This window comes from Sus scrofa, chromosome 1, assembly GCF_054392235.1.
Source record: "Sus scrofa isolate SSC_HxYL_T2T_F1_AM1 chromosome 1, Sscrofa_HxYL_maternal_Yorkshire_Landrace_v2.0, whole genome shotgun sequence".
Classification (NCBI taxonomy): Eukaryota; Metazoa; Chordata; class Mammalia; order Artiodactyla; family Suidae; genus Sus; species Sus scrofa.
This window is the reverse complement of record NC_139383.1, coordinates 180653605-180674978: the sequence shown is the minus strand read 5'-3', so window position 1 is coordinate 180674978 and position 21374 is coordinate 180653605. Positions and strand designations below refer to the sequence as shown.

The 21374-nt window shown below is 35.4% G+C and overlaps 1 protein-coding gene across 7 annotated transcripts in view; it reads right to left on the bottom strand.

Annotated features, from left to right (window-relative positions):
- Positions 1-21374, bottom strand: part of MIA2 (MIA SH3 domain ER export factor 2) — a 90703-nt gene that overhangs the window by 4087 nt on the left and 65242 nt on the right. For 4 of the 7 annotated variants that reach the window (XM_021073969.2, XM_021073967.2, XM_021074016.2 and 1 more), the window contains 3 exons: positions 20107-20235; positions 16210-16368; positions 4041-4163 (listed from right to left, as the gene is read on the bottom strand). In XM_021073969.2, coding sequence (XP_020929628.1) covers positions 4041-4163; positions 16210-16368; positions 20107-20235 — 411 coding nt within the window. The remainder of the gene's footprint in view (positions 1-4040; positions 4164-16209; positions 16369-20106; positions 20236-21374) is intronic. The other 3 variants (XM_021073975.2, XM_021074030.2, XM_013993367.3) reach the window with 1 other exon arrangement.

The window sequence follows — 21374 nt, the reverse complement described above, 5'->3', positions numbered from 1 at the left end:
TAAAACAAAATTTTTAGTCCTTATTTAACATCATTTCTCATCACTGTTGACTACTCCTTCGCTTTTTTTTCTTTTCTTTTTTTTTTTTTTTTGGCTTTTTCTCTTTTGGGGGCTGCACCCGCAGCATATGGAGGTTCCCAGGCTAGGAGTCCAATCGGAGCCACAGCTGCCAGCCTACACCACAGCCACAGCAACGCCAGATCCAAGCTATGTCTGAGACCTACACCACAGTTCATGGCAATGCCAGATTCTTTTTTTTTTTTTTTTGTCTTTTGTCTTTTGTTGTTGTTGTTGTTGCTGCTATTTCTTGGGCCGCTCCCGCGGCATATGGAGGTTCCCAGGCTAGGGGTTGAATCGGAGCTGTAGCCACCGGCGTACGCCAGAGCCACAGCAACGCAGGATCCGAGCCGCGTCTGCAACCTACACCACAGCTCACAGCAACGCCGGATCCTTAACCCACTAAGCAAGGGCAGGGACTGAACCCGCAACCTCATGGTTCCTAGTCAGATTCGTTAACCACTGCGCCACGATGGCAACTCCTCCTACAGTTTTAATTTGATATAAACCGCTAATTACTTTCAGATGTATAATTCAGATCTGGGTATTTTGCCCAGGACTTCAGAACCTAACTTGAGTATGCCTGTAAGTGTATCACAGGTGCTATTAATTCTGTAAGTTCAAAATGTAACTTACGCTCTTTCCTGTCACATGTTCCGCCACACCTACTCCCTTGTCTCAGAACAATGAATGGCCCACGTGCCACAGCCAAGAACCCGGGCATCAGCCTAGACTCCTTCTTCACCCTCACTCCCACTTCAACCTCAAGTCCTCTCAATTCTATTTTCTCTCGGTCTGTTCACCTCTGCTACGTCATCACCGTTCACATAGATTCCTGTCAGTCTCCTAAAAAGTTATCCTCCCTCCAATCCATTCACTATAATGCAACCTGAGTAACTTCTCTATTGCAGATCTGATCTGATTATTTCTCTGTTTAAAATCCTTTAATGTGTTCCCATCATCCTGCAAACAGGTCCAAAATTTATGAATAGTTTTGCAAGGACTTTAAAGCTTCATGCATTGCTTACCTCCTCACTACTTGTTTCAATATTCTCTGACTTTCAGCCCAGGGTGTAGCCATAATTTACAAGGCACCCTTAACTCTAAATTTTTGAAGAAGCTGGAGTTCCCGTCATGGTGCAGCAGAAATGAATCCACTAGGAACCATGAGGTTGTGGGTTCGATCTCTGGCCTTGCTCAGTAGGTTAAGCATCCAGCATTGCTGTAAGATGTGGTGTAGGTCATAGATTCAGCTCGGATCTGATGTGCTGTGGCTGTGGCTCAGGCCGGCAGCTGCCGCTCTGATTTAACTAGCCTGGGAATATCCATATGCTGCGAGTGGGGCACTGAAAAGCAAAAAAAATTAAAAAAGTAAATTTTTAAAGATGCTGTTCTCTCCTCCCAGAATGTTATCAACAACATTTTGGGCCAGCTAATTCCTCCTTTAATTCTCAGCTTTTATGTCACTTCTACCACAATGATTTTTTTGACTATCCCATACTTAAAGCACCCCCACCTCTCATCTGGGTTACTGGTCCACATGCCTCAATAACACTTTGCACTCATTACTTTTGTCACTACATAGTGCAACTGCCTATATGGATCTTTAAATAGATCTCCATATGTAAGGAATGCTAACCTCCTATTCAGCAATGAAATACAGCAACTACCCTAGTGCGAGTCACACAGTAAGCATTCTCTGGATATCCAGTGCATCAGTGGCAGGGTTGATGCCATTTGTGTGGTCCACTACCCTCTCATTTCAACAAAGTATAGGGATCAAGACCAGGGCTATGGAGTCAGACAGATATGGGATCAAATTTTGGCTCTTGAGCACCTTTTTGAGCCTTGGTTTCTTCATCTATAAAATCAGATTCATTGTGAAGATTAAATGAGACCATTCATTCACTCACAAAAAAATTTACAGAGCACCAGTGCCAGCTCATGTGTTTCAACCGTCTCTCTCACCACTCTCCATCACGTGAATAGCATATACTGATAAGCCAATAATAATATATTACATATACATAGAATTCTTCTATTTACAAAATACTTCCACAATGTATTAACTCATTTAACTCTCTTAAGAACTTGTGTTGTGTCAAGGGATTAATATCTCAGTCTCATAGCATTATCAGTCAATAACCCTTGGTCTTTTGTTTTTGCTTATACTGTTCATTATGACTGGCACAAACCCCTAGCTTTTCACTAATTTTTCAGATTCCCTCAGAAGCAGCTCAAACGCCCTCTCCTTCTGGCATTTTCCCTGATTCTTCACCTAAACGGGAGTTCTCCCTCCTGTGAACATAAAATATTTTCTAATGGGACTTACTATTCTAACCAGTATTATTTAAACATAAATATTTGTCTTTCTCCCTATTTAATTATTATCTTCTTACAGCTAAAAACTATACCTTACTGGAATTCCCGTCACGGCGCAGCGGAAACAAATACAACTAGGAACCAGGAAATTGTGGACTCAATTCCTGGCCTTGATCACTGGGTTAAGGATTTGGCGTTGCCATGAGTTGTGACGTAGGTCGCAGATGTAGCTCGGATCTGGCATTGCTGTGGCTCTGGCGTAGGCTGGCAGCTGTAGCTTTGATTAGACCCCTAGACTGGAAACCTCCATATGCCACAAGTGCAGCTCTAAAAAGAAAAGCAAAAAAAAAAAAAAAAAACTATACCTTAATTATATCATCTACCATGTCACGCAGGTACATTCTAACCAGAAGGCACTTAAAAATTCTTTGCTAAATTGGAATTGTGCAATTACATACAAAAAAAAAATGGACATATGAAAAATTTTAAATAGCATTAGTTTAGAAATAGATAATCATACATACACTTTCATTTCATTAAGCCAGAATTAATAGGGGAAAACAATTTCAAAAGCCAAACAGTTAGAAATTATAACAACACATATCTTGCTTCCAAGGTATTTCTTTACCTGGACTCATAATAACAAAAATCCAGGCCATAGATCTGCTTCTTTGCTTATTATTCAGAGAATACTGAGTTTTCAAAACAATACATACTTCAACTGGATGATCCCCATCCCCCCAAATATATACCCTTCCCTGAGGAAACCTTTTACCCATAAGTTTAATTTTCTACTTACTTTTAATCTTATATTTTCTTTTTTCTTTTCCTTTCTTTCCTTTTTTATTTTTTTTTTGGCATTTTTAAGGCCTCACCTGGAGTATACGGAAGTTCCCAAACTCGGGGCTGAATAGGAGCTGCAGCTGCCAGCCTATGTCACAACCACAGCAACGTGGGATCCAACCCACATCTGCAACCTACACCATAGCTCCTGGCAATGCCAGATCCTTAACCCAGAGTGAGGCCAGGGATCAAACTCACATCCTTATGGACACTAGTCAGGTTCGTAACCTGTTCATGCCACACCAGGAATTCCTTTTCTTTTCTTAATACTATGCACGTTTAATTGATACACTGGATATAAATATTTCCCAACTTCAATGGGTTGCTCTGAGGTGGTTTAGGTAAAAGAGCCCCTGACGAATAGTTGATTACTCAATAAATGTTAAGTTAAATCTACCTAAGCATGTACAGTTTAAACAAGGTAACTGATTAACCCATCAACAGAGCATGCACTCAAATTATTTTTCTGGTGGATTTTCACATAACCATTCACACCAGCCTAATTTAATTTCCCTGATTACTAAACAGGATATATGTAAGTGGAGTGGGAAAACTAGAAAATTTATCATGGAGCATAGTAAAATATACCATTACAGATACATAGAGTAAACGTACTATGATGGTGCCCAAATTGGCATGTGTGCAGATGCCATGGATGTGTACAATATAACAAGAAACATAAAACCAGGACATTTTCAGGAAAGACCTTGGCCTGAAGTGCTAAGCAGAGATCACGATTATATTAGCCTTTATGCAGTTTCTAGTTCTTTAGTATGTCACCACTATTAAAAAACATACACACACAACTTGTCTCTTACCCACTTTATCCAAAGATGGCATATTGAAACTTCTGAGTTCTGCTGGTCCAGAGAGTCTACCAGAATTAGAATAAAATCTGTCTTGCCTTTGCGGAGGAAAAACTGGATCAGGATATGGCTGGCCTAGAAAACACATTTTTAAAATATCTTCATTAAAAATAAATCAAGTTTACTTAAGTTTCATATAGCAAACATAGATATTTTTCTTGCTTTCTGAAAGACTGACATGTCACAGCACTATCTTCTTAGATCCACCTCCTAGAGTAATGACAATAAAAACAAAAATAAACAAATGGAACCTGAAAGTTTCTGCACAGCAAAGGGAACCCTAACAAAATGAAAAGACATCCCATGGAATGGGAGAGAATATTTGCAAATGAAGCGACTGACAAGGGATTAATCTCCAAAATTTATAAACACTTCTGCAGCTCAATACCAAAAAACAAACAACCCCATCAAAAAATGGGCAGAAGATCTAAACAGACAATTCGCCAAAGAAGACATGCAGATGGCCAAAAAACACATGAAAAGATGTTCAACATCATTCATTATTAGAGAAATGCAAATCAAAACCACTATGAGGTACCACCTTACACCAGCCAGAATGGCCATCATCCAAAACTCTACAAACAAGTGCTGGAGAGAGTGTGGAGAAAAAGGAACCCTATTACACTGTTGGTGGAATTGTAAATTGATGCAACCATTGTGGAAAACAGTATGGAGATTCCTCAGAAAACTAAAAATAGAATTACCATTTGATCCAGAAATCTCACTCCTGGGCATCTATCCAGAGAAAACCATGACTTGAAAAGATACATGTACTCCAATGTTCACTAAAACACTATACACAATAGCCAAGATATGGAAACAAGCTAAATGTCCATTGACAGAGGAGTAGATCAAGAAGATGTGGTACATATACACAATGGAATATTACTCAGGTATTAAAAGCAAAGAAATAACAGCATTTGCACCAACATGGATGGACCAAGACTGACATACATTCTTCGTAGACAACAGTCAACAATTTTAGGAAAATTAGACACTTTACTAAAGGGAATAGCTTTGCTTTTGTAATAAACACAGGCATAAGGCTACCCTGAAGTTTGAAATTTTCCATTACTATGTGTAAATCATAGTACAAGAACAGAATTTAGTTATATATATATATATATATATATATATATATATATTAACTATCAATTTTAATAATAGTGGAATGAACTGAATAATTAATATACCAAAATACACCTTTAGGAGCTAACTACTAGCAAAGAGAGAAGAAACTAGAGTATGCTGTAAACAGCAAGAAATTCAGCAGAACACACAATGATAAAAGAAATGGTCAAGATTACTAATAATCAAAGAACTACAAAAAATAAAGAAATGAGAAAATGTTTAACTCACATGGCTGGAAATATTCACAACAGTTTTACATCAAGTATTAAAGAAATAGCTACTCTCAAATACTTCACACATAATCACTCTTGCGGACAACGGGCAACATCTACTAATAAACCAAAAATACAAACATCTACTAATAAACCAAAAATTTTACTTCCCGGCTATTTCATTACCTGGACTCATCTCTAAAGAACATATGTGCAAAAAAATGTTAAGTGAACCACTGTTAGTAATGGTGAAATACGGGAAACACCCTAAATGTTCATCAGAGAAGACTAGATAAAACTGGATAAATATGTTGTGGTATATTCATATACTTATGAATTCATATATATGAATATATGAATATATTTAAGTACCATACAGCAATTATAATAATAAAATTTACATTAAAATGGAAAAAATTCAAGAACATATATTGATTTAGAAATGATAAAATAGAAATATATTTTTTAAATCATATATAGGCTGTAAGTTTACACACATTAAACTCATGAGTAGTTGTCTCTGAGAAAGAAAGAAGATAACCTCCTTGGGAAAGGAAACAGAGTAGACTTCAACTTATACAGTGTGCTATTTATTTTTACATTTTATTTACCAATTCTCTCACCCACACACATATACAGCTTATATACACATATGAAACAAATATTAATATGTAAATTCTAGGAGGATTTTGCTTTATTTTCCATGTTTTTGTTTCTTCGTGTGTAATGGGAATAACACTCTAAGAGTCTTAGAATGATTAATAAAAAGCATTTAACATAGCATCTGGCACAAAATAAGCACCAAAGTAGCTGTAATGATAAAAACTCTTCATGATTATAAACTTTATTAAAATATAGTATTGACTTGTCTCATTCAAACCTATGACCATAAACTTCAAACAGATACTCAACATTGCCTGTAATCATACCACACCTCACTGACATTTAAATTCCTTCATTATCCTAAATGGCTACTGTATACCTTTTTCTCAGACAATGCCCTCTTATTCCACCTAAAGTTAATAATTTTCCACATCAGGAAAACTGATGCAACTGAATACACTCCTACTCTCATCCAATCTCAACATCTGTACCCACTTGCTCTGCCTTCCTTCCTTTTACAAAGTTATTTAACGCCAATCTAATTTCTCAACTATACTCTGGATCCCACGTTTTTTGGATACCACTCAAGGATTTCACTTTTATACTCTCTCCCACACATCAACAATTTCTACTCTGACCTTAGGCCATTCCCATCAGCAAATAAACATTTTTTAATATTTTCTATCTTTAAAAAACAAAACTATCTCTCCAGCTAGCTACCATCTCATCTCTCACTCTTATTAAGAGGAAATTTTTCAAAAAGTTGTTTACATTTGCCCTACATCCTAATCTCTCCTCAGTCTACTCTCTTCAGGAAGACTGAAAAATTAAGCACAGATTTTTCCAGTTTATATAAACACACATAGCAGCAAGTTGTCAACCAAATACTAATCATTCGAATTTATAAAGGATCATTACAGAGAAGACATGAGTGATATAAGCAATATATACTCCCTAAAAAGTGGAAATCCCCAAAACGGGAAACAGCTTTAAAGTAACATCCTCTAAGAGGATAAAAGCATCACTGTAGATTTTAATACACCTTATCCAATTTATAGAGACTCAAAAAAATCTCAAAAAGGAGATAAAAATGAGCCTACCTTAAGATAAACTATAATTCCGTTAAATGCATCTCGTCTGAAAGAATGTTTGCAATGCAGGACAGTGGTCTGTACAAATGTCTACAAATCAGAGGCAGTAACATCTATGCCTGTACTTCTAAAGCTCCCAAACTGTTTTAATCTGCTTAGCCTGCTTTTCTTTCTCAAAGTAAAATTCAAAACTGTCCTCATCAGGTTGGCTGTGTACAACTCCTATTTCTTCAGCTCTTTGACTGAGTAAGATATGGAGTTCCTGCCATGGCACAGCAGAAAACGAATTCAACTAGGAAACATGAGGTTGCAGGTACGATCCCTGGCCTCGCTCAGTGGGTTAAGAATCCAGCGTTGCCTGCGGCTGTGGCGTAGGCCAGCAGCTACAGCTCCGATTTGACCCCTAGCCTGGGAACCTCCATATGCCGCGAGTGCGGCCCTAGGAGGAAAAAAAAGAGTAAGATAAAAGCAAATTTTTTTTAAACATGCAAGGCTGAAAAATAGACTTACTTCATGATAAAACCACCAAGGAAAAGCTGCTAACTCTCTTTGCTACCCCTTAAATAAAACGTTATTATCCAAATCAGTAAAAGATACATGCTGGCCAAAATAACAGAAACCACACAAGTATTCCTTGCTCTCTCACCAATTAAAACTAAGACTATGAAAGTTCAAAAAAGTACAAGGAGAGGAAGTGACATAATTCACCTTTAATGCATATCACTCTACTTTAAGAGCACAAGATTTACTGAAAAGTAAGATTCTCTGTTCTTCTCTATTACTTCTCTATCCCTGGAAATGGAGGCTGTGCGGCTCAATAGAGGAACAGAAGGACACCAAAGTCAGAGCACCAAGAGGGGCACTGAGAGATCATTAACACCAAAGAGTGACAATATGATAAAAACAAGCTTTGTTTCATTAAAGCCTCTATGGTTTTTCAACTTACATCTCTACCAAAATAAAATATTTACATGAACTTAGACATGAGTACTAATCTAATAATCTTTCTTATTACATTCATGAATATAATTATTTATTTGCATATGATGAATATTACTGATTAATACTTGTACTGTGAATTATTTGTAACTGCCTTGTAGATATAATTCTCAACAATCATTTACAAGACTAAAAGCCAAGAATTCTACAGATTCATATTGTGACAATCAAATAGTTATTATTTAAACTCTAGCATTACTTTTCTTACTTGACATATTTGTTACTAGTATTGCTAAGAAACATAGTTTACTAATTACAGTTTATAAAAAGCATAAGAATACTTTAATATGCATACCTCAAAATGTATTAGCAACTACAAAATATGGCAATTAAGAGATCATATTCTAAGATTTTCTAAAAACTTGCCTAAATTATTACTCTTCAAGATTGCTTAATATGCACAGCTCTGTAGTTAAGAGCAAGTGCAGAGAAAACAAGGCAATTACTTCGGAGTCACTTATTAGAAGAACTAAACAAAAAAATCATACATTCCTTTCTTCCAAAAAGTAATTTTAAAATCTAAGAAATTATAGTACACAAATGTATTTTTTAAAAGATAGTTATAAGTGAAAATACATTATAAAAGTAAAATCCCTTTGGGAGACTGCATTCATGACCTCAATTCTCTATTCCTTACCCTTCCTTGCATCCTTAAGAGGTAGAATATATATTCTGCCCAACAGTTCCAAATCCTGTCATGCGACTTATTTTGGTCAATCAAATGTTAGCTGCTATGATTCAAAGAGAGGCTTTAAAAAGCATCTTCACGTTTTTGCTTTTCTACTCTTGTACTTCAACCAGGATGAGAGACTCAGAATAAACTTTCACTTCTTATAGAATGAAACACTGAGCAAAGTAATTCGCATTGATCAAATTTTTGTTGCAGTTCAGTATTTATTAAGAATTTATAATGGGTTCATTACTTTCAAAACATATTCCTGTTACAATTCTGATTATTTACAACATGCGAATCTTAACAACTTTTATATTACTCATCAAGAACTTTTTTTGTGCTAAATTGTAAAGATTCCTATCTAAACGATTAAGAGGAATAAAAATAAACTGAAAACTGTCCCTTAATCTGAATGCTGGTTTATAGATGTGCATAAACTGTGAAATAATCATCAGGTTATATGCTTAAAAACACATACTGTAAATCAGCTATAACGGAAAAAAATAAAAATCATTATATAAAAAAAAAAACCACACGCACTTTACCGCATGTGTATTGTATCCAAATAAGGGTTTTTAACTTTTGATCTTAAAGATTCCCAGAAAGCTGCAAAAATAATACAGTTTCTGCAGTCCCTGTGCCCCATGTTCCCAAGTGTTTACATCTTTCATATATATAAAAATGCAGTATAATAACCAGGAAACTAACATTGGTACAATGCATGTGCATAGTTCTTGCCATTTTATTATGTGCAGATTTGTGAAACCACTGCCACACTCAAGACAAAGAACTACTCCATTACCAAAAAGATCTCTCTCCTGCCACAGTCATATCTGCTCTCCTCCCCTACTATCCCTAACCCATGGCACCCACCACTCTGTTTCCTAGTTCTATAACTGTGTCATTTCAAGGATGTTATATACATGAAATCATAAAGTATCTGACCTTTTGAGACATTTTCTTCATTAACATAATGTCCTTAAGATCTATTCAAATTGCTGTGTGTATCAATAGTTCATGTCTAGTTTGATTCCACTGTGGTCAGAGAATACATTATATGATTTCGATTCTTTTAAATTTGTTTAAGGTTTGTTTGATGGTCCCGGATAAGATCTATCTTGGGATATCTTCCCATGAGGCTTGAAAAGTATGTCTGCTCTAATGATGTACCTGGCTATAGTGTTTTTGAGTGTATATCTTTACAAAGATTGTTTTCAGTGCTTGCTCTAGGTATTACATAACTTATCACATTTCACTGGTGTCAACATTTTCCACTCTGATTAAACTGTAGCTTGACCTAGAACAGGAAGTCTCCCAATAAGAAGTTTTTAGAAACTGAAAAAGGTGTGTTCACCAACAGAGTTTAGAAAATAATACAGTAAATAGTCTTTGGTCTTACTAACATTATATATTACAATATGTTACTTGGTCTACCAAATGGATTGAACATTATCTAGCAAATCTCAACACTGACCATTAATACCTAACTAAATTTTCTATTACTCAGCTAAACAGAATATGTACATCTCTCTCACTATATAAAAGGTCTGAGGTCCAAAGAGATAGAACGAGTTTCAAAAATCACATAAAAAGATTTTTTTATAAGGTGAAGATTATAAACTAGATTTCTTGAGAGGGAGGGAGGGAGATGGACTGGGAATTTGGGGTTACCAGATGCAAACTATTGCATTTGGAGTGGATAAGCAATGAGATGTCACTTGTGATAGAACATGATGGAGGATAATGTGAGAAAAAGAATGTGTATGTATATATGTGTGTGTGTATATACACACATATATATGTATGACTGGGTCACTCTGCTACACAGAAGAAATTGACAGAACATTGTAAATCAATTATAATAGAAAAAAGAAAAAAGGAGAAAAGAAATTAGATTTCTTAATTTCCAGTCCAAACACATTTTCACATAAACCATTCTTGCCCTACAACGGGCAGTCTAAGTTATAAACACACAAAAGAATTTTAGATGAACAAATACTTTATCCTGCACACTATTCAAATCAATTTTGTATAAAATTATGCCAAAGCAGAATCAACCTTATCTTAAACTTGTGTATTAACCTTTAATATTCACTTTCAATCTAGAATTTCAGAAAAAAAATGATTAAAACCTATACTGGTCTATAAAAGATTGAATTTGCAGCTAAAAATAGTGAAAATAAAATGATTACTTGAAAAAACTAGACCTACACTTGTTAGCAAAACCTCTAAGTAATAAAAATATCTGGAATATAATATACAAGAAATAGTTAACAGCTTATCTTTTCTGACTATGTAAGGTAAGAACACGCCCTCCCCACAAGTATTTAACAGTGCAAAAACAAACGATTCTTTGGAATTATAGAATCACTTAAAATTATTTCATGGAGTTCCCATCGTGGCTCAGTGGAAACAAATCTGACTAGCATCCATGAGGATGGAGGTTCGATCCCTGGCCTCGCTCAGTGGGTTAAGGATTTGGCGTTGCCGTGAGCTGTGGCAGAGGTCATAGACACGGCTCAGATCAGGCGTTGCTGTGGCTGTGACATAGGCTGACAGCTACAGCTCCGATTCAATCCCTAGCCTGGGAACTTCCATGTGCCATGGGTGCACCCCTAAAAAAAAGACGAAAAAAAAAATTTTTAATAAACAAATAAAATTATTTCTGCTTATTGATCTTAAGTCAAGGAAAAATTTTTAAATTTTGGCCAAGTAATAAGGGACTATATGAATTTTACAAAGTATGCTTAATAGGACTAAATTACAGAAAATCTCAAACAACCATGGAATCCGTATCCTTCAGGAATTTAGTTATTCTAAATGTCATTATTTATAACACAAAAATTTTAAACAAAAATGTTTTAAAATGTTTTCAAGTTTAAGAAAAATCTTAAAGACACTATTATCACTGGAAAGCAAGACTCTTTATGAGTCCTTATAATTCAACATAATATAAAATGTAGGTGTGGGAATATACCTTAGATCATTGCTGTCTCTGTTTTAGGCAAGTCCAAAGATTAGAACTAAGAAAACGATGATAGGTAAAACGAAAACCCCGAGTTTACACAAAAATTAACATCAAAGTTAAGATAAAAACCTAGGTCTCCTCATTCCTTGTTCAGTGCTCTCATTTACCAATTAGCTAATTATAGTACAAAATAAAGGAATCAACTCAGAAACCTGTTGAGTAGATATTTAGATGGAATAGCAATGTACCGAGGGTAAATATAATATTTTTATAGTTTTACTCTAGATGGCAATAGGGCTAATAGCTAAATATATTTTCAGCCCTGTTCCAACTCAAGCTAGAATCTTAGGAGTTAACTCCCCTCATTCATAAAGTTCAGGATAGTCTCTAAAATTCCTTTGCTGCGTATGCAGAACTATCCTAGTTCATTTAGATTAGCATTGATGCAGGTGACCCCCGTGTTAAACCTATTAAACAGATCAAGTACACTGCTTGGAGATACTCTCTACAGAATGAATATATATCTCTTCTATGAAGATACTAATTTAGAAGCTCACAACTTTCAATTTTCTGTTGACTTTGAAAATAATGGATACCAGGTTCCATCCTCAGTATGGGAATTAATCTCCTAATAGACTGAGCCTCCTACATTTAGCAACTGCAGACAATTTATAAAAATAACCACCTGAAGTATAGTTACTCTAGAAAACAGTTATCGAGGTTCCTCAAAAAATTAAAAAATAGAACTACCAGGAATTCCACTTCTAAATATTTATTGAAAAAAACCCACTAACTCAAAAAGATATCTGCATCCCCATATTCACTGCAGCATTAATCATAATAGCCAAGACATGGAAGCAATCTAGGAATGCACCAATGGATGAATAGATAAAGAAAATGTATATTCATATCAAATAATGGAGTATTATTTAGCCATTAAAAACGGAAAGGAAATTCTGCCATTTGTGAAAATATGAATGGACCTTGAGGGCAGTATCCTAAGTGAAATAAGTCAGAGAAAGACAAATCCTGCATGATCTCACTTATATGTGGAATCTACAATAAAAAACAAAAACAAAAAACAAACTCATAGAAAAAGATTAGATTGGTGGCTATCAGAGGTGAGGGGAGAGAAAAGGGAAATTGGATGAAGGGGGCCAAAAGGTACAAACCTCCAATTACAAAATGAATATGTACTAGAGATGTAATTAATGTATAACATGATGACTGTAGCTAACACTGCTGTATGATATGTAGGAAAACTGTTAAGAGAGTAAATAAAAAGAGTCCTCATCACAACAGAAAAAAAACTTTTTTTTCTTTTATTTATTATCTATATGAAATGACTGATGTTACTAAACTTGTTATGGTAATTATTTCACAATATGCGTAAGTCAATTCACTGTGCTGTACACCTTAAACTTACACAGTGATACATGTCAATTATTTCTCAATAAAACTGGAAAAAAATCCAAAGTTTTTAAAATAATGAAATAAATACCTGAAGCCTCTGGAGCATGAACAACAGTAGGCAGATTTGGGAAAGGAGCGGGAACTTGACAGAAGGGACCCGGGATGGCATGAGTTTTTCTTTACAGTTTAGCCTAAAGGCAGACCAAAGTCAAACTACAGCACAGAACAGTCAAAACTCACAGAACTTTCTGGCTTGAAAAACCGAAGGAGAGAGCTCATGAGAGCCAGAGAAGCAGAATCTAAAATTCTGAGTTTTCTGCCCAAGACTGTTGCTGACCCCTGAATAAAACACATGTGCTGCTCACCACAGGAGAGAAAAAGTCTACATGTGAGTCTGACCAACTTCACTATCTTGTAAAACAAAACCAGCAACACTGTTCAGAGAAATACGGTAGAATCCCGAATCCCCACAATATTTATAATACAATCTAAAATTACTTTTTATACAAAGAAACAGAAAAATGTGACCCATTCTTAAGGGAAAAGACAATCTGTCGAGGCCATCTTCAAGTTGCCCTTGATGTTGGAAAGACCATAAAAGGATTCTAAAGCAGCTATTGAGGTGCAAAAAATACTTATAATGCTTAAAAAGGAAATTTCAGTTCCCACTGTGGCTCAGCGGGTTAAGAACCTGATATAGTGTCTGTGAGGATGTGGGTTCAATCCTTGGCCTTGCTCAGTGAGTTAAGGATCTGGCATTGCCACAAACTGCGGCATAGGTCACAGATCCAGCATTGCTGTGGCTGTGACACAGGCCCCAGTTGTAGCTCCAATGTGACCCCTAGTGCAGAAGCTTCCATATGCTGCAGGTGTGGCCCTAAAAAGAGAGAAAAAAAAAAGAAAAGAAAAAGAAATTTCATCAGAAAACTCAAAACCATTTTAAAAAATGGAAATACTCGAACTGAAAAATACACATCTACAATAAAATTTTACTGGATGGGCTTAATAATAGAAAGGAGGTGACAGAGGGAAGAGTTAGTAAATTTGAAGACAGATCAAAAGAAATTATTCAACCAAATGAAAAAAAAAAAAAAAACGGAAACAAAGTGAAAAGAGACCCACGAATCTGTGGGACAATACTGAAAAGTCTGGAAAATTACAGGTTTCAGGCAATTTTTAAAGGACATGTAAAGGATGTTCTAATTTTATGACCAAGAGCCATTACTATCTGAATTCTAGTCTAAGCTCTTCACATAGCTAAGATTGCAAGCTCATCTCTTTGGGGACTCAGTACCCTTCACCATTTAGTAAGGGCACTGTGTAGATTAGTGGTTTTTAAATTTAGCTATTCTTCAGAACCTCCTAGAGAGGTTTTTAGATATACAGACCTTACCCCCAGAGTTCATGCTCGGAAGATGTAATCTGAGGCGAAACTCAGGTATTTGCATTTTTCTTAAAGTTCCTTAAGTTATTTCTGATGATAAGCCAAGTTTGAGGATCACTACACTGGATAATACTTGGGGAGATAGGCAGAGCATGTGATAGGGACTCTTTACTAACAGCTTGTAAATTCTCAAAAGGGATATCCTCTACAAAGATACACAGAAATATGATATCCGCCAAAATCTTAAGATCAAGTCCCTTAAGAAAGAAGGCGTAGTTCATTAATATTTATTTTTATCACAGCTAAACTTTAAAATGAATCCCACTCAAATACTTGAGGAGTTCCCACTGTGGCACAGTGGATTAAGAATCCAACTGTAGCAGCTCAGGTCGCTACGGAGGTGTGGGTTTGATCCCCAGCCCAGCAATAGGTTAAAGGATCCAGCATTGCCACAGCTGTGGTGTAGGTTGAAGCTATGGCTTGGACTCAAACCTTGGCCCTGGAACTTCCATATGCCATGGGTGGGGCCGTTTTAAAAAAAAATCCTTGAAAGATGTTCTATGCCACCTACTAGCAGATTATGTTTGTTAAGTCACAGCATATTTATCTCTAAATATAAAAGCAGTAAGAAAAAATATCCAGCTCTCTCAGAATTATTTGGGTATTCATTCATTCACATATATTTATTGGGCAAATACCAGCGTTGTTCTAGATGCTAGAGATACAGCACTGAACAAAAGTGATACCAATCTTTCTTTATGATGCTGATATTCTATTGATAGCGAACAAAGGGAAGTGCTATCAAAGCAAAGGAGGTACCATTTCATAGAACATACACTCTCACGGAAAAAGTTAATTCTTAGAATTAAACGTTTTTTATCACAATATTCTCACCTCTCCAACTTCATAGGAAGCTATCTGAAATTGCATTTTTTTAATGTAACTAATTTATACAAAGCAGGCAGAGTTCACTTTACATAATAGTGTCCCTGAAACACTGTGCGTAAATAAAAGTTTAGCAAACTGAATAATTTTATGTACATCCCTTGGGGATGTGAGGGCTATCAACAGAACAGCAATTATTGCCTTATTTCAGGATATCCTGAGTCTTCTGGTAAATATATTTATTTTGGGAATTAATCTAAGATATATTATTCTAGGTGAAAAGCCCGTTACAAGAAGGTGAATATAAAATTGCACTGAAGTAATGAAGGAATGGGTATACATATGATTATGGACACATACCAAAAACAAACTATCTAAAAGATGCAAAATTAAATTCTGGGAGGGGAATGCTTAAAATGATGAGGGAGATTTTCTTCACTTTCCTGATCATACACTCTCCACTGTTTGGATTTTCTAACATAAACATAAACATGTATCACTTCTAAGAGCAACAAAAACAATAAAGACATTCCATGGAGCAGGGAGGGGTGGGAAACAGCTTTCTGTAATGTAAACAATTATCCATAATTATTGTTTGGAAAATCTGTTTGTTTGGGTTTTTTTTTAACAATGATCATCACAATCCAGTTTGTGTTGTTTTCTAATACATATCACAGCCTTTCTTAAGAGAGGACACACATATACTCCTCTTTACTTCCATTCCTATATGTTGTACACAGTGGTTGCTTTTCAAATATATACCTGATGGCGGGATCATCATCCTACGATCTTGTTCCCAGGGAGGTGAAAGGGACCCAGTGTCAGAAGGCGCTCTATGAGGATCAATTAACCAATCAGCGCTTGAGTCTCCTCTTTCATTGGTAATCGGATGGTCTAGAGGATTCCCAGGGCCTCTTGAGCCTAATTAAAGAAGAAAAATACAACACTGTTTTATTTAAAAGTATAAGACCTATCATCAAATAAAATACAGACACTTTTTTAAAAGGGAAAACAATCAGATTCCAACAAAGTTTCCCTAAGTGACATTAGCCTATAACTCTATCCGACCAAAGCCATTTCTAAGACAAAAAGAAAAAAACAATTTTGTCATGATCATAAATAAACATTTACCTATAAAATTCATTTTTAAATGTTATCACCACCATTATTTATATATAAACTCAGGGGTTAAGATGAAAATTACTAATACCAAGTCTGAAAAATAAGAATAGAAAGTAAATAGCAAAGCAAAGATTTCTATACCAGATATAGTAAGATAATTATAAAATGAGGTTTTTGCTTAAATTAATGCCAGTAGTCAAAAAGAGCATGATTCCATTAAAACAGTCATCTTAGAAGCTATATACCTATTTTAAAAGTTCTGCAACTGAAGTACTTTTTAAGAACATCTCTTTTAGAAATGTACTTGGATTTACTTAAAAGCCACTAAAGAAACGGAATCTTAATGTTATAACTCTCTACTTCTGCCCCAAAATGATTTTATTCAGTCTGATGACAAACTTTATACCCACCAAATAAATTTTTATTTAAATGGCTTCCAGGAATTTCTAAATGTAAAATTCACCTTCAAAAAGAGCCCACCAACTCTGAAGGCAAGTCTAAAAAAATTTCAAAAACTCCAGCACTGTTGTATTAAACATTTTGAACGAGATAACACTCATTTGAATAAGAAAATCTGAAGTGCTAACATTTATAAAGGAAGAGAATCATTTTAAAGTTCCCTTCCTATGACCACAGAAAGAATAGTACCTCCAAAAAAAAAAAAAAAAGGAGTTCCCATTGTGGTGCAGCAGAAACAAATCAGACTAAGAATCATGAGGTTGAGGGTTCGATCCCTGGCCTCACTAAGTGGGTTAAGGATCCAGCATTGCTGTGACCTATGGTGTAGGTCACAGACGCAGCTCGGATCTGGCATTGCTGTGGCTGTGGCGTAGGCTGGTGCTACAGCTCCGATTTGACCCCTAGCCTGGGAACTTCCATATGCCACGGGTGCAGACTTAAAAAGAAACAACAACAACAAAAATACTAGTACCACAATTAATAACCCATATTCACTTAAAACAAAAAAAATTTTAACATTAAATATATTAATACCTCATCTGTCACTGAGGGGGAAAGGAGATCTTCTCAATATTATGTTGCCCAGAAAACAAAAGCTTATTTAACCTTTTGAAGAATAGCTTTTTTAAAAAATATTATTTTAATAGAAATCTTTCTAAAATGCTTCCCACATTTTCATTACCTCCTTTAAGAGAAAAGACTAAAACTAATGTGACTTTTTCATGGTAACTTGTGCAAATCAGCATAAAATAAGCATTTTTTTGTTTTGTTTTGTTTTGGCTGCACCCACAGCATATGAACGTCCTGGTCCAGGGACCTATGCCACAGCTGCAGTCATGCCAGATCCTTAACCTACTGTGCCATAACCTGCTGCGCCAGAGCAAGAACTCCACTTTTTTTTTTTTTTTTTTTTTTTTTTTTTTTTTTTGCTATTTCTTTGGGCCGCTTCCTGCGGCATATGGAGGTTCCCAGGCTAGGGGTCGAATCGGAGCTGTAGCTCCCGGCCTACGCCAGAGGCACAGCAACGCAGGATCCGAGCTGCGTCTGCAACCTACACCACAGCTCACGGCAACGCCGGATCGTTAACTCACTGAGCAAGGGCAGGGACCGAACCCGGGCAGGGACCTAACCTGCAACCTCATGGTTCCTAGTCAGATGTTAACCACTGCACCACGATGGGAACTCCCACTTTTTTTTTTTTAATGTATAGTAACTGCAAATTGTTTTTACCTAATCTCTTTTGCGGTCAGGAGGCCAACTGACTTTTATTTTAGAATGTCAACTTTTCCTTACAGTTGTATATTCTATTAAATTCCTCAGACATTTCCTTCTAGTTTGTTCACCACTAATCAGTTTATTAGAAGAAAAAGGCTGGGAAAGCAGAGAATTAAATCAGTAAGAAATGTGCAGAGGTGATTAAGCTGAGTACATCTAGAGTGAAGAACAGATAAAAGAGGCATTCAAAAGCTTTGTCAAGTATAGGCTAATCTAATTCAAACATGTATCTCAAGTAAACTTAAAAAAAGATGGTAAGAGGAAGATAAAGAAAGGTTCTTCTTTGGTGGGCCACAGAAACTTTCAGTCCAAAGCAACTCTTTTAAGACCTGATAACTTACCTAAAACTTCTGTAGCTTTTCTAAGAAATAGTAAAATACCCTTGCAAATGATCTAATCATATTGTATCTTCAAAGTAATTAAAAAAGAAACGAAAGTAATTTAAATAGGAGAGGAGAAATCAAAGGTAATTTTTACTTATTCTAAATATTCACTTGATTACAAGCAATCCTTGACTTATGTCATTTAACTTCCAGTGATTCACTTTCCAGTTTAGCCAATTATACCCTTATTTCTAAGGACACTGTTTTGCAGACTACTGGCTGTAATCCAAAGCGGCCCATGAAATTAACTTAATCCTAACCAGCATTCTTTTTTAACAAAGCGGAACAGAACTAAAGATATCAGAAAGCATCAAAAATAGTAAGGTTACTACTATTTCATGTGACTGGTTTCAATTATATTTATATTGGTGTGTAACACGAGATGATATAAACACAGATTGGGGCTAAAAACCTACGACTCTTGATTCTGGAATAAATTGGTTCGAATTTTGCCACAATTCAAGGGAAACGTTTAAAGTAACCTGACAAAGTAAACAAAATATAGCTCAGAGATCAAAAGAGGGAAACTCCAGGTACATAGGTAAAACCAGAGTTAGTGCTGATGAGGTAAATGCACAAAGATCAACAGCTAATGCTTAGGTTTGAAGTGGCTGTGGAAATTCTCAAAAACACATATGGAGGTAACAAAGCAGACAATCTTGGGTCTCAAAGTATTATCAAATGATTTAAATAGGTCTCCTTTAAGGTTCCCATCAAAATTCTGTCTACCAGAGAGCACTTCTGAATTCCTTGTTTCTCAGAAAAAAAAGGCCCTTTCACTTTCTGATTTTCTACAACAAAAAGATCATGAGAATGAAGTAAAAAAAGATTTTTTTTTTTTTTTGGCCACAACCACAGCCTATGGAAGTTCCTGGGCCAGAGACAGAATCAGAGCAGCAGCCACAACTTGTGCCACAGCTGCTGCAATGCCAGATTCTTAATCTACTGCACTCTGCAGGAATTGAACCCATGCCTCTACCAAGACCCAAGCCAATGCAGTCAGATTTTTAAACCACTGCACCACAGAAGGAACTCCAAAAAAAGATTTTCAAAATTCTATATTCCAATAATGTTTCATTAAAATCCAATTTTATGCTAGGCTATACTATCATATTTTATTTATTCTTTATAAAGTTATATATTACATAGTATAATATACAGCTTTTAAGAAGTTAAAATGACTTTAAAAGATGTTATCAAATCCTTGACCAAAATGTAATCCATTATAACAATGTTTCTAAAAGAAAAATATATTCAAAATGGATGTCATAAAGCTCCTTTTTCAAACAAAAGCAACCCCCAATAAGTGCAAGGAATGCCTGTATTTTTCAAAGAATCATTTTAGAGATCATTTTAAAGATGAGATGAAAATATAAGGTAAGGAAGAAATCTAGAGTAATAAAGATGTTAAACAATATACCTCTTCCTCCTCCCCCTGGAAGCAAAGGTGAGAGTCTGAGTGGACCCTCCAACAAAGTTGGAGGGGAGAGAAAAGCTCTCGTTTCAGGTGAAGGTCGGCCCAATGGTGAAGGACCATATGGGGAATGCTCTGGAATAATTAAAACAGCATATTTAAATTCATACTTTCAATGACCTACACTATAGATTAGAATCCCATTTCAACAATCACCACTGGGTCATTCTATTATTGCCAATTTACATTTAAGCCATGTCCTAAACACTAACTGTACTTGGGTTTTGCTGATATGGGATAGAATTAAATATGGAACCCTGTATTTTTAAAGTCTATCTACTAAATGGACACTTCAGTCAATAAAAACATCATTCTCTTGGTAACTAATACACTTAGATAACCATACAATATTTAGCAAAGGACACCATATTTTAGAGTTATGAGAGGATTTGAAGGGCATCAAGTTTTGTTTTGTTTTTAATGACAGTATTCGTCCAAATATTTCAGCTGGTGAGGCTCAGTTTAAACATGGCTCGGTTTAAATCAGGGCCAGATAGGCCGTAATGGGCTATGAGTTACTTGAATAAAGCTGGGATTCTAAAAGTAGAGAAAAAACGCACAAAATATTCTGAAGCACCAGAAATTACTTTTGATTTATCACCAGTGACAATTCAGATTATGTATACTAATTCTCTGAAGCATAAGAAATTATTTTTTTGATTCACCATCAGTGAAAACTCAGTTTACATATACTAATTCATCAAATGAATCACTTTATCTATAAACCATATAACCAAGAGCCTTATCATTTTATAAACTTCACCATTCCCAAACAATGGTTATGCTTCCAAAGATCAAAAATCAACATCAAAAAAAAACATAAATATCATCAAAATAACACTTTTAAAATCATGTTAAATCTTATTTCATAGTTTATATAACACACAAATGTAGTTACAACAAAAGATCAAAGCATTATTTTCCCTGAGACTTTTGCATTAGATTCAGGTAAAAATTTCTTCTGTATAATTTCCAAATCCAGATTTAGTTCCTATTTGTAATTCCCAACAATCGATTTTTTAATGTAGAAACAGACTTTTATTTTAATGAAACTGGACTCTCAAAAGTGATCTTTATAACTTTTTAATATTAAAAGGGGAGTTAATCTATATAAAGACAGATTTGTTTTCACTGCCCTAGAAGCTTAATTCCAATTCAACAAAAAATTATTTTGAAAACTATTAAACCCAATTTGGAACAGTATGAGATCATAA